This window comes from Diabrotica virgifera, chromosome 2, assembly GCF_917563875.1.
Source record: "Diabrotica virgifera virgifera chromosome 2, PGI_DIABVI_V3a".
NCBI lineage: Eukaryota > Metazoa > Arthropoda > Insecta > Coleoptera > Chrysomelidae > Diabrotica > Diabrotica virgifera.
In genome coordinates this window covers 64,347,074-64,359,670 of record NC_065444.1, presented here as the reverse complement: position 1 = coordinate 64,359,670, position 12,597 = coordinate 64,347,074, and the positions used below count along the sequence as shown (strand labels likewise).

At 35.1% G+C, this 12,597-nt stretch overlaps 1 protein-coding gene across 1 annotated transcript in view; it reads left to right on the top strand.

The window, feature by feature from the left end:
* Positions 1–5,049: 5,049 nt before the first annotated feature.
* The window catches only part of LOC114330093 (sulfotransferase 1E1-like), a 104,985-nt gene continuing 97,437 nt past the window's right edge, over positions 5,050–12,597 (top strand). Inside the window, exon 1 of the mRNA XM_050642605.1 lies at positions 5,050–5,297. Within this exon, the coding sequence (XP_050498562.1) occupies positions 5,156–5,297 (142 nt within the window). The 5' untranslated portion in view covers positions 5,050–5,155. The remainder of the gene's footprint in view (positions 5,298–12,597) is intronic.

The window sequence follows — 12,597 nt, the reverse complement described above, 5'->3', positions numbered from 1 at the left end:
ACGAAAAACTGATTAGTGCCGTTTATGAAAAGTCTCCGTTGTGAACATTAATGACAAGAGATATCATTCACGTGATGTTCAAAGGAAATTGTGGTCGAAAGTTGCAGAAGAAGTAGGTGCTAGTGAAAAGAGTTTTTCAATATTATTATTTTATAATATATAATTACAATGTAAACAAAAAATAAAAAAATAGAGAGTGGCACTTACAAAGAGTGCCGACAGAAGTGAATAAGTACTTCATAGTTTTAGGATTAACAAATTTTCGAAAGAATTTTTATTTGAAATTTTTACAATAATAAACGTCTTACATCTAAACCAAGTAAATATAAAGTTACATAAATCTTTAAATTATTTTTATTAACAAATTACTTAATCTTTTTTTTGTTCAATTTGACGAAAACTGTAATTAAATACTGATAAAGTATAGTAAATATTTCGTGTAAATTTGAATCGCCAACAATATAATAATATGGAAGAGTCGATTCCAGTTAAAAGGGGGCCATTGTACAAAGATACCAACCTTTTTAAATAAATAACAATGTTAATAAATTACATACATATTTGTGTAATAAATTATTCCTTTTAACTTAACCTATGCTTTCTATGTATATTTTACACGCTATTCACAAAAATACACTTTCTTTTGATGATGACAGTCAGTTTGACAGTCGCGAACTAAGTAGTATACAGTCGCCTGCAGTGGATGATACCAGTCGCATGATCGCACATACACGGACGTATACGCGCTACCTACGAGTCGCGCGACTACGCTTCCAATGGACGACCGGCCTTAGATCGATATCGTCTGCAAATGCCAGTAGTAAGTTTGGTCCTTCTCGATGAAATACTGTATTGGGTTTTTCGATTCTTGCACTTTTGATTATGTGCTCCAGAACTAAATTGAAGAGTTGTGGTGAAAGTGCATCTCCCTGTTTTAGTCCATTGTTTATTTCAAATGTCTCCGAGTATTGTTGTCCAACTCTCACCTTACATCGTAACTGTTCCATACACATCCGTATCAACCTGACTAGTTTTTTTTGGAAAGTCAAGTTCCTGCACCGCTGTCCACAGTCTAGCCCTGCATACTCTATCAAATGCTTGTTTAAAATCTATGAACGTCTGATGAAGCTCACGATCAAATTCCCAGCACTTTTCCATTATCTGTTTTATTGTGAATATCTGGTCAATGGTAGAGCGGCCCGGTCTAAATCCGCATTGATAATCTGCAACGATTTCTTGTGTATTTTTTGGTTCTTTCTAGCAGGAGGTTTGCAAGGATTTTATAGGTGGTGTTTAGGAGTGTTATTCCCCAGTAGTTAATACATTGCTTTTTGTTTCCCTTTTGTGTATTGGTACAATAACTCCTTCTTTCCATTCATCTGGCATTGTTTCTTCTCGCCAAATGTCTTGAATTAGCTTATATATAGAACTGTACAACGCTTCTCCATGTTTTAAGCACTCTGCGGGTATACCATCGCTACCTGGTGTTTTATTATTTTTAAGTTTTTTAATTGCCTGTATTACTTCTTCGTATGTCGGGTATTGGTCTTCTATTTCAGTTGTATGTACTTCTGTGTTTGATGTATTTCTGCTAGACTGGTCGTTTAATAGTTGATAGAAGTATTCCTTACAGGTTTTTAGGATTTCCTTGTCGTCAGTGATAAGCTGCCCACTGTCGTTTTGAAGGAAGTTTTCTGTTCTTGCTTGGCACCCGGTCTTGATATCTGAAACTCCTTTGAAGAACTGTCTCGCTTGTTTGTTCCTTCTTTTTTCTTCTATATCTCTTATTATTTGTTCCTGATACTCCCTCTTCTTCCTTTTCATTAGTTTTCTTGTCTCTGTTCTTCTTTGTTTATACATTTCATTGTTATTGTGCGAGGGGTTTTGTAGCATGTTCCTTCTAGCCATATTTCTTCCTGTTATGGATTTTAGGCAATCATCATCGAACCATTTTCTTTGTTATTCTCTTTTGTGTCCTAGTATTTCATCTGATACGCTTGTCAGAGCTAATTTTATATTTTTCCAAGCTCAGTCTATGTTGTTATAGTCCTCTGTCTGTGTTAGAGCTATTTTTATAGCCTTCTGAAATTTCTGTTCTGTCTCATTATCATATAACTTCGGTATTCTATAACTGTGCTGGTATATTCTTGTGTGTTTTTTGGGACGCTATTCTTGTCCTTATCTTCATTTTTACTAGAAAATGATCCGTGTCTCCATCAGCTCCTCTTAGGCTTCTTACGTCTACGCAGTTACTGCCTCTCCTGGCATCTACTAGAATAATCCTAACCAATAGTCAACTGCACTCCAGAAAATCTCCCTACAAAACTTAACATGGTCGATGTGCGCATATATTGCACAAATGGGGTAAATTACCATCACCGTCATGCAGCTTCGGCGACGTCCAAACTATCCAGCACATAACGGAGGAGGGCCACCAGCGAGCCTACGAGGACAGTTCCCAAGATTTCCAGTTTGAGATATCCGAGTCGATTAAATACATTAACAACCTCAACGTTTGCTTATAAATTGTTTATGATTACAAAAAATCCACAAGGAAAGAATTTTCGTGTAGCTGGCTGTATACCATTAATCACAAAATTTTTTATTGAAAATCCTTTATAAAAGGTATAGCTATAATTTTATTAAAATCTCTTCAAGGGCTACATCTAATCACATAACGTTTTCGATATAAAAATATCATCATCAGTGCTAGTACAGGTTAATCACATGCTGAGCCACCAAAAATACGTGAGTATAAACGCTTTAAATGTTATGAAAATATGTTAAATTTACATTATTAATCATAATTCCAAACAATGGATGAAATTGTCAGAGATATGGCCCTTAGGCATCGCATATCTCCCCACACACCACGTGGCCGTGGGTTGCTGATCGGATAGATCCGCGCTTAGCTACTCATTACATCCGCGCTTACTCATTTGGTATTAAAAAGTGGTCAAAAACGGATATTAAGAGTCTTCAGCGAAAAGCAAAAACACTTCTAACAAAGGCACAAAAACATCATCCAGGCAGTGCAGTAGAGAGAACAACATTACCGAGATACCTAGGAGGAAGAGGACTCATGGACATAGGTGAGCAACTGGATAAACAAGTTACTAATCTAAGAACTTATTTTCAGGCGCAGGCTGAGACATATACTTTACATCGCGCAATATGCACAGTAGACGACACAACACCGCTTAAACTGAGGGAACAAGAAATACGCATAAACTACCAATCTAATGAAGAAAAAAAATGCGCACCTGTATAGGTAAGCCTCTGCATGGGCAGCATATGAATGAGATTAGCCAAGAACATGCCGATAATTCAGCGTCAAACTATTGGTAGACGTCAGGAAAGATGTTTCCCGAGACGGAAAGTTTCATACTTGCCATTCAAGATCAGGTGATTCCAACTAGAAATTACCTGAAGTATATTGTCAAAGATCCTCAAGTCCAAAACGACAAATGCCGATATGGATCTCAAGCCTTAGAATCCATCCATCTTACAGGGGGCTGCCAGGAGTTTGTCGGAACTGAGTATAAAGAACTCTTTGGCTCAGTAGGAAAGATTCTTCACCAGGAACTAGCTAGAAAACTGAACTTCTCCAGACGGACCATCTCCCTTATTTATTATCAATACGTCCCTGATAGAATCTATGAAAAAGACAACTACAAGCTATACTGGGATCGGACTGTGCTCACAGACCAACGAGTGGCACAAAATAGACCGGATATCGTACTAGTTAATAAACTTACTAGGCAAACAACATTAATAAATGTGACGACACCTAACAACAATAATCTGCTTGGTAAACACAACGAAAAAATCGCCAAATATGGAGATCTCGAAATACAAATAAGGAGACAATGGAGAATGGAAAGTACCCAGAAAATACCTATTGTTCTTTCTACTACTGGAGTCATTACGAAGAACCTCATAGAAGACATCAAAAAGCTGGGTCTAATTGAATATCTTTACAAGACCATGCAGAAAGCTGTACTACTCGTGACACACCTGCATTCCAAGTCACCTAGGGCTCGATAACATGTAAAGAGTCCCACCAGAGCTCAATCCTTTTGATACCCTAGGTATCTGGAATGAGTCAATTTTACCCTTAGAGGGAGTGTGAGCTGCATGACTAAATATGTCCAAAACATTAAACCTGTCATTGAGTTCCTGATCATTAGATCAATTACCTCTAACTTGGCTACTTTTTCTACATGTTCAGCAATATGTTTTTCTCCACACAGCTCATTTGGCATCTATTTATTTTTTATCTGTCGTTGTTCTGAGACTTCAGATGTTGTTCTTCTGCTTATGTTACAATTTTATTCAGTTTGTTTATTATTAATTTGGAAGTCAATTTGAATGATGTATTTACTAAGTTAATTCCTCTGTAATTCCCCGGGTCTTATTTGTCTCCCTTTTCGAAAACAGATATTAAGATGCTTGATCTCCATTCTTGTGGTAATCTGTTTTGTTCAATTATGTTTGCATTAGTTTTAATAGTTGCTAGGTCAGATTTTGTCCCCCTTAATACCTCCTTTACCTCTCCCTCTTTGATATTTGTTTCTTCTGTTGTCGTAACTTCAGGTGTGGGTGGTTCATTATCGTCGTCAAAAGCTGCTGAATAGAATGGCAGTATAGTCCGCATATCTAATGTGGTTTATCTGCTTCCCATTCACTATTATGCCTTCTTTATCATCATAAAGTACCTCATTATAGATCACTTTTGAGTACAAATTGAAAAGCCCTCTTTAGATATAAAAACCTTTTAATTGAATTGAAGTATCCTATCTTGTGGTTATTTATGTATAGGTAAGCGCAGCTTTTGGTACCTTACATAATTTCTATCCATTTCTTGCTCTATTACTTAACCAAAAATTTTAAGTTACTCATAAAGACGATACAATAGCATCCCTACTTAATTCGATAATAAGTAGGCTAATATTTAAATACATGGAATACCCAGGCCCCAGGGGCGGCCACAAATTTCCCTTTCCAAAAAAATTTCCGCTACGTTCTCGTGAGGTGGTACAAGACCGTAATTTACATAGTTTCAGACGAAACTTCTTATTGTCTTAAAGTCGAGAAACAGCGGACAGTAAATTGGTGAAATTGATCTTGTCAACTTTTGTTGCAGGCGCATAATATGGCTCCCACACCGACTTACATCGAGAGCGTAGCTAATAACAACAATAACAATGAAAGCGAGAGCAAGGTTAAGCTTTTTCCATACAAAATTCAACCGATTGAGGAAAATCTTAGGAAAAAATTGTTAGCTGTATTCACAGGTAAGGGTTTTTTTTTTCGTTTCCTGTCCAGCAATATTATTTTCGTAAGATTATTAAGTATTGATTATTGATTAACTTTTTGATTAATTTGGTTAAACAGATTTTAAAAATAACTGATAATCTGTTAAATAAATTTATACTAAAACTCAAAAGATTTATTTTAAGGGTGACTCCATTTCAAATCACTCAATTTTGGATCCAAAAAACTTTTGGACTCCCGACTTGTCTGAAAATTGGTATATAGCATCTGTGGGATGTAGTAATAAAATATTTAAGGCCGAATTGTCTTCTTCTTCTTCTTCTTCTTCTTCTTCTTCTTCTTCTTCTTCTTCTTCTTCTTCTTCTTCTTTTTCTCAAAATGCTATTTTAAGCGATTTTACAGTGATTTGGTATTTATTTAAACAAATTTGCATTTTGTATCGTAAAGTATCAATGGAAAACATAATATTTTAATAGAAGGGACTCAAGAATGTCATTATATGGCATTATAACAAGTTATTTTTTTATAATTTTTATAATAATTTTTTTAAGTAAAATTGTGGCTTATTTCCCAATTAGAATAGTGATTTAAAATAAATGGTACTCCGTTAAAAGGAAAAAAAAATATTGGGGGTGTTTTCGCCGGGCTGTTTTAGCCGGGCTGTTTTAGCCGGGGTTATTTTAGCCGGAGCTATCTTGACCAAGGCTATTTTGTGTGTGATCTATTTTGTCGGGGATATTTTGTTTACGTACTATTTTGTCGAGGCTATTTTGTATCAGGGCTATTTTGACTGGGCTTTTTTAACGGGGCTGTTTGGACCGGGCCATTTTGACGGGTCACGCCTTATTATTTATCGGCTTATGTTATTGCTAGTATAGTTAGTTCTATTTCTTTTCTATTCATGCCCTTTATGTTCCACGCTCCTTTTTTTCCAAATTATAGATATGCTCAATTTTTTTCCTTTAATTTTTTTATTTAGGTATATGTGTTTTGTGTTTTTAATTCTTTGATTTAATCTGTTATCACTAGTCGTATCCTTTTTCTTTGCCTTTTCGATATCATAATTCTCCAGTTGTTTTTCTTCTACTAGTTTTTTCAATTTTACTCTGTCGTTGTCTTTTAATTGTTGTTTTAATTCATCTCATATCCATTCCTTACCATTTACGATCAGCTTCTTGTACCCTATTTTTGTCTGTTTTCATTTACTTTTTTATTCTTTTGCTACTTTAACTATTTCTTTCGGTATTTCCTTTTCTTTTGATGTAAGGTCGTTATTTATAATATATGCGATCTTTATGGTACTTTAAATTACTTTTCTTACAGTTGAGTCCCTGAATCTTTACCCGTGCGTCATCATTTAAAGCATACGCAATAATAATAAGTCAGAAATTGAAATTTACTAAACGCAACAGCAAGTCACTTACTGTCACTTGCTGTTGCGTTTAGTAAATTTCAATTTCCGACTTATCATCGACTCATTTCGTATGCTTTAAATTTAAATTCCTTGGAGAAAATTATTTATTAATCATTTTCTTTACAAATATTTTACATAGATATAAAATTGTTTGTCTCTGGGAATTACGACACATATAACTAAAATCGCGATGGTAAATCACAATGTGTATTTCGTCTAAGTCTTCGTCTGACTGGTTGTCTCATCAGGTTTCTGGCTAGTACATTTGGATGTTGTGTCAGTCTGTCTTCGTATTTCTGTGCGAAGTTAGTAATTTCTTCTTTTACTGTTGCAATTTCTAGATCGCGTCTAATAATATTATTTGCAACATACCATGGGTCATTTGTGATTATTCGAAGAACCTTCCTGAAGTTAAAATAGGTGGATTTAAGCTAACTTACCTTAGTACGGAAGTTGATAATAACCGAAATACAGGGTGTCAAAGTTAAAATTTTATTATATTTATTTTTGAATATTTCCTGACAGGCATGGGACAACAACACGCAATTTGGTACGTGGTGTTGGTACTGTACACCCTACTAAATTATGTTAAACAAACGTTTCTGGCTACTACCAGAGGCGTACGATGGGGAACGTGAATGGTTGACCCTTCCCAAATTCTACGCCATTGGTGAAATTTCTATTTTAGTGCAATTTTTGGATTCTACAATACTTTCTATGTAAATAACATACTCTTCATTCGTAACGATAAAGCGATTAGTTTTCGAGATATTTGAAACTAAAAACGAAGGAGCATAATACATTAATCAAAATAACTGTGCCTTTTCATTTTTAACTTCAATTATCTCGAAAACTAATGACTTTATCGTTACGAATGAATAGTATATTAATTGCATAGAAAGTATTGGAGAATCTAAAAATTATGCTAAAATTTGGGAAGGGCCAACCCTTCACTTTCACCTGTAGTACGCCTCTGGTATTAACCAGAAACGATTATTTAACATAATTTAGTAGGGAGTACAGTACCTACACTTTCTGCTAAGTATGACACGGATATGTTAAATTGTTTGAAAATTTTATTTTTTTTTTAATAATTTATTCTTTATTTAAAACTTTAAGAAATATTTGTGCCTGGTACTTTAAGACTATTTGACATATCCTTATGATACTTGGCAAAAAGTGTAGGTACTGTACACCCTACTAAATTATGTAAAATAATCGTTTCTAGTTAATACCAGAGGCGTACGACAGAGGAAAGTGAAGGGTTGGCCCTTCCCAAATTCTACGACACTGACGTAACTTCTATTTTAGCATTATTTTTAGACTCTCCAATACTTTTTATGCAATTAATATACTCTTCATTCGTAACGATAAAGTCATGAGTTTTCGAGATATTTGAAGTTAAAAATGAAAAGGCACAGTTGTTTTGATTAATTTATTGTGCTTCTTTGTTTTTAGCTTCAAATATCTCGAAAAATAATCGCGTTATCGTTACGAATGAAGAGTATGTTATTTACATAGAAAGTATTGAAGAACCCAAAAATTGCACTAAAATAGAAATTCCAGCAGTGGCGTAACATTTGGGAAGGGTCAACCATTCACGTTCCCCCGTCGTACGGCTCTGGTAGTAGTCAGAAACGTTTGTTTAACATAATTTAGTAAGGTGTATGTGTATAGTACCAGCACCACGTACCAAATTTCGTGTTGATGTTCCATGCCTGTCAGGAAATATTCAAAAAATAAATAAAATAAAAGTTTAACTTTGACATAATTTCGGTTATTATCAACTTTTGTACAAAGGTAAGTTAGCTTAAATCCACCTATTTTAACTTCAGGAATTTACGGTTAACCTATGGCCCATTCTTTATCAAACACCCTGTAATACATGTTATTTATAGTATCATGGGTTCAACCTCAGGCAAATTTACTCCATCGCATAGCTATAAAAATTTGACACTAATGACATTTATGAAATTTTGACATTATTGGCATTTCACAGGTTAGTTAAGTTATATCGATGATTTGTTGCATTTTCTGCGTTATTCCTTTATTTTTAGATTTGTAGTCTGCATTTATATAAAAAACGGTTTTTTTAGAACTGTTTAGCGACGAAATAATATGATATAATATTTATGGATTACCGTTGAAGGCCAATATGATCCATCAAAAAAGAAGATGTATTCCTATAACTGGTATTCTAATAAGCGGATTAGAATTATTTATAAAAAAATCCACTTTGTTCACATACAAATAATAGTACATTATATACCGCGGGACTGAAGTAGTACATTTAATCCTGAAGGTAAAGTTTATGGCCCGACCGCAGGGAGGGCCATAATTTACCTGAAGGATTAAATGTACTTCAGTCGCAAGGTATATACGATACTTTTCGTACTTCCGGTATGATTTTATTAATTATTTCAATAATTTCAATCAGTTTTTTCTCTCTTCAACTCATTTAATAAACTGTCTTTAAAATAAGTTACCATAGTAACATTGCGTTGTGACAGTTATAATTTAGAAACATTGTCATTACTAGTGTCATTGTAAAGAAACATTGTTATTGATAATTATTGGTATCATGAGTGAAGAAGGTGTATCTGATATTGATAAAAGAGCAGCCGAAGTAGGTGAAGAATTGTTACCACCGAAATCTAGAAAACTATACGAGCAGCAGTACGATGCTTTTAAAAAGTGGTGCCGCTTAAAAAATGTGAGACAACCTACTGAAAATGCGCTGTTAGTCTACTTCGATGATAAATCAAAAGCGGTTTGTGCCTCAACTCTCTGGGCACATTACTCAATGCTGAAATCGGTTATTAACATTAGAGAAGATATTGATATAAGTAAATTTCCAAAATTATTAGCTTTTTTGAAGAGAAGAAATGAGGGATTTAAGCCAAAGAAGTCAAGAATTCTCACGTCTGAGCAGGTAGATCAGTTCTTACGGGAGGCTCCGGATGATAAATATTTAATGCTTAAGGTAAATTTGGAAATTTGTTTATATTCAGAAATTTTAAGAAATCAATTTTTTTGTAGGTTGCACTTATTTTGGGCGTTGCGGGAGCTTGTCGTGGAAAAGAGTTGGTTGATTTAGAAATCGACGATGTGAGAGATTTGGGCGATTCCTTCCTAATTGCGATTAGAAACACCAAAAATAAAATTGACCGAAATTTTGTGATCAAAAATTCAGAAAACAGTGCCATCAGTTTTGTGGCGATATTTCGGAAATATGTGGCATTGCGAAAGACAGGGACAACTCATTCAAAATTTTTTGTTCAATACATCAACAAAGAATGTACTACGCGAGTAGTAGGAAAAAACATGTTTGGTACAATTCCACGGCAAATAGCAGCTTTCTTGAAATTAGAAAATGCGACGTCTTATACGGGACATTGTTTTAGACGCACATCTGCGTCTTTGTTAGCTGATTCGGGAGCAACAATAGACGTGCTGAAGAGACATGGAGGATGGAAATCCTCCAACGTGGCCGAGGGATATATTGAATCGTCTATTAAAAATAAACAAAAAATTTCAGATAAAATATTTGGTCAAGTCGCCGATTCGTCCACTATAGTTATGCCACAGTCCTCATTCTCGCTTCCTGTTTCCGCAGGATCTTCGAAACAAACACCAGTTCAATATGAAAAGGACCTATCTGTTACTCGTCAGTTACCTGCTGCATTAACCCAGGAAAGACTGGTCAATATGACGAACTGTCACAATATTAATTTGAATATTAACGTTAATTACCATTCTAATTAATTATATTTTTCAATAAAATATCCCTTAAATTCGTTTGTTTGTGATTTAATCGTTCCGGGAGTTTCGTCAATATTTAATCCCGGAGGGATTAAATGTGACACTTTAGTACCTGTCACAAGGGAGTGAAGTTGTCACTTTAGGCCCGGAAGTACGAAAAAATACAAACCCATGGATAATACACCTAACAGGTATAAAATCACGGGAGTGTTAGAGAATCAGGTTTATATGTTAAATTAAATTAATGTTAAAGCAGATACATCGTCTTGATTGACATTTAAGAGGCAACGGTAGCGCGCAGAAAACGCGGTCCAAGATTGTGGCTGTAATTTTGAATATTTTGTCGAGATATTTGGCACACACATTTGTAATATAATAAAGAACGGCGGCACAGAGAAATTTGAGAAATATGTTACAGCCTGTACCGCCATTGAAGAACAAAGAAATACACTTTCTTCAAATAAACTTTTTTATCCCATGCCTAGATTTTGTGTCCCATTGGATCTACTAAAAATAAATTTTCTATAACAAGAAATCGAACGTGACTGACTTGGCAACATTTAGCGCGCCTATGAGTATAATAATTATTGTTTTTGATAGCATGATATCACTGTCACTGTCGTATTGCCGACGCACTGTTGCCTCACTGTTGAAAGTTCGCAGAACTTTCTAAAAACAAAAATATTGATGACGCGCCAGTGTTTACTCTTAAGCAATGTACAGAAAAATAAAAATGGATATCTCCCGAGAGTTGGCTGTATACCTTCTAGTTAAGTAACTTTCAACGTGAAGTAAAAACTCCCTTGTGTAGTTGGTATAAAATGTAATTAACAATTAAAATTCTAAAAATCCAAAAGGATTACATTCATTCTTCAGAACGAACGTTTTCGGACTTATCAGTCCATCATCAGTGAACTCCGTGTCCCTGCAAAATAGCTACAATGCCAAACACTGGTTGGATTAAATATTTAATTTACATTATAAATAAGTGAAAATAATGCGACTTAAAGTCGATGGCAATGGATTGAATCCAGAAACATGTGAGTACTCTACTTTCATATAATTAGACGTCTGCTTTGGACCACGCTAGTCTACTAAAACTAAAACATATGACCCCAACACTACACAGAAAAATTAAAGTGACCGTCTAGAAAACACTAATCAGGCCAGTGCTAACATAGGGAACCATGGACGTATAAGAAAAGATACTCTTTATTTATACGTCCATGTATGGAACAGACACGTAGTCAAGCGCGCAGAAGGACGAATAACTACTTAAACAGAGTCGGATTTAAGGCAGTGGTGGCCCCTTGGCAGAATTAGTGTGGGGCCCTACCTCCTACCATTGTTGTTATAACTAAAGTATACAGAAAATTACAGGGTTTTCCCCTTTTAGAAATTAAAAAAATGTTGCTTTCATAAATATATTTTTAAATAATAAAAAATACAAGAAATGTATCTTGCGACAGTAAAATATTAAAAATAAACATAGTACCATCATAATTCTCTTTGACTTATCGCTATGCGGGATCGGCTTCCCTAATTGCATTTCTCCACACAATTCTATCCTGGGTAATATCAATATTAATCCCCTTTACCAACATGTCCTGCCTAATCGTCTCCCCCCACGTCTTCTTTGGTCTTCCTCTCCTACTCCTTCCAGGAATCGGCACTTCAGCTACTCTTCGTATTGGATGATTAACGTCTCGACGTTGAACATGACCAAACCATCTCAACCTATGCTCTCTCATTTTGGCATCAATTGGTGCCACACCCAGGCTTCTCCTAATATACTCATTTTTAATTTTATCCTTTCTTGTCACTCCACTCATCCATCTAAGCATTCTCATCTCCGCCACATGCATTCGTTGTTCCTCTTTCTTTTTCACTGCCCAACATTCAGTTCCGTACATCAAAGCCGGTCTTATGGCTGTTTTATAGAATTTTCCTTTCAGCTTCATTGGAACTTTTCTGTCACACAACACACCACTCGCTTCCTTCCACTTCATCCATCCAGCCCTAATTCTACTGCATGATTCTCCATCTATTTCCCCATTACTCTGTAATACCGATCCCAGGTACTTAAAACTATTGCTTTTTACAATCAGTTCACCATCCAAAGATACCATTTTATTTGTAGTAAC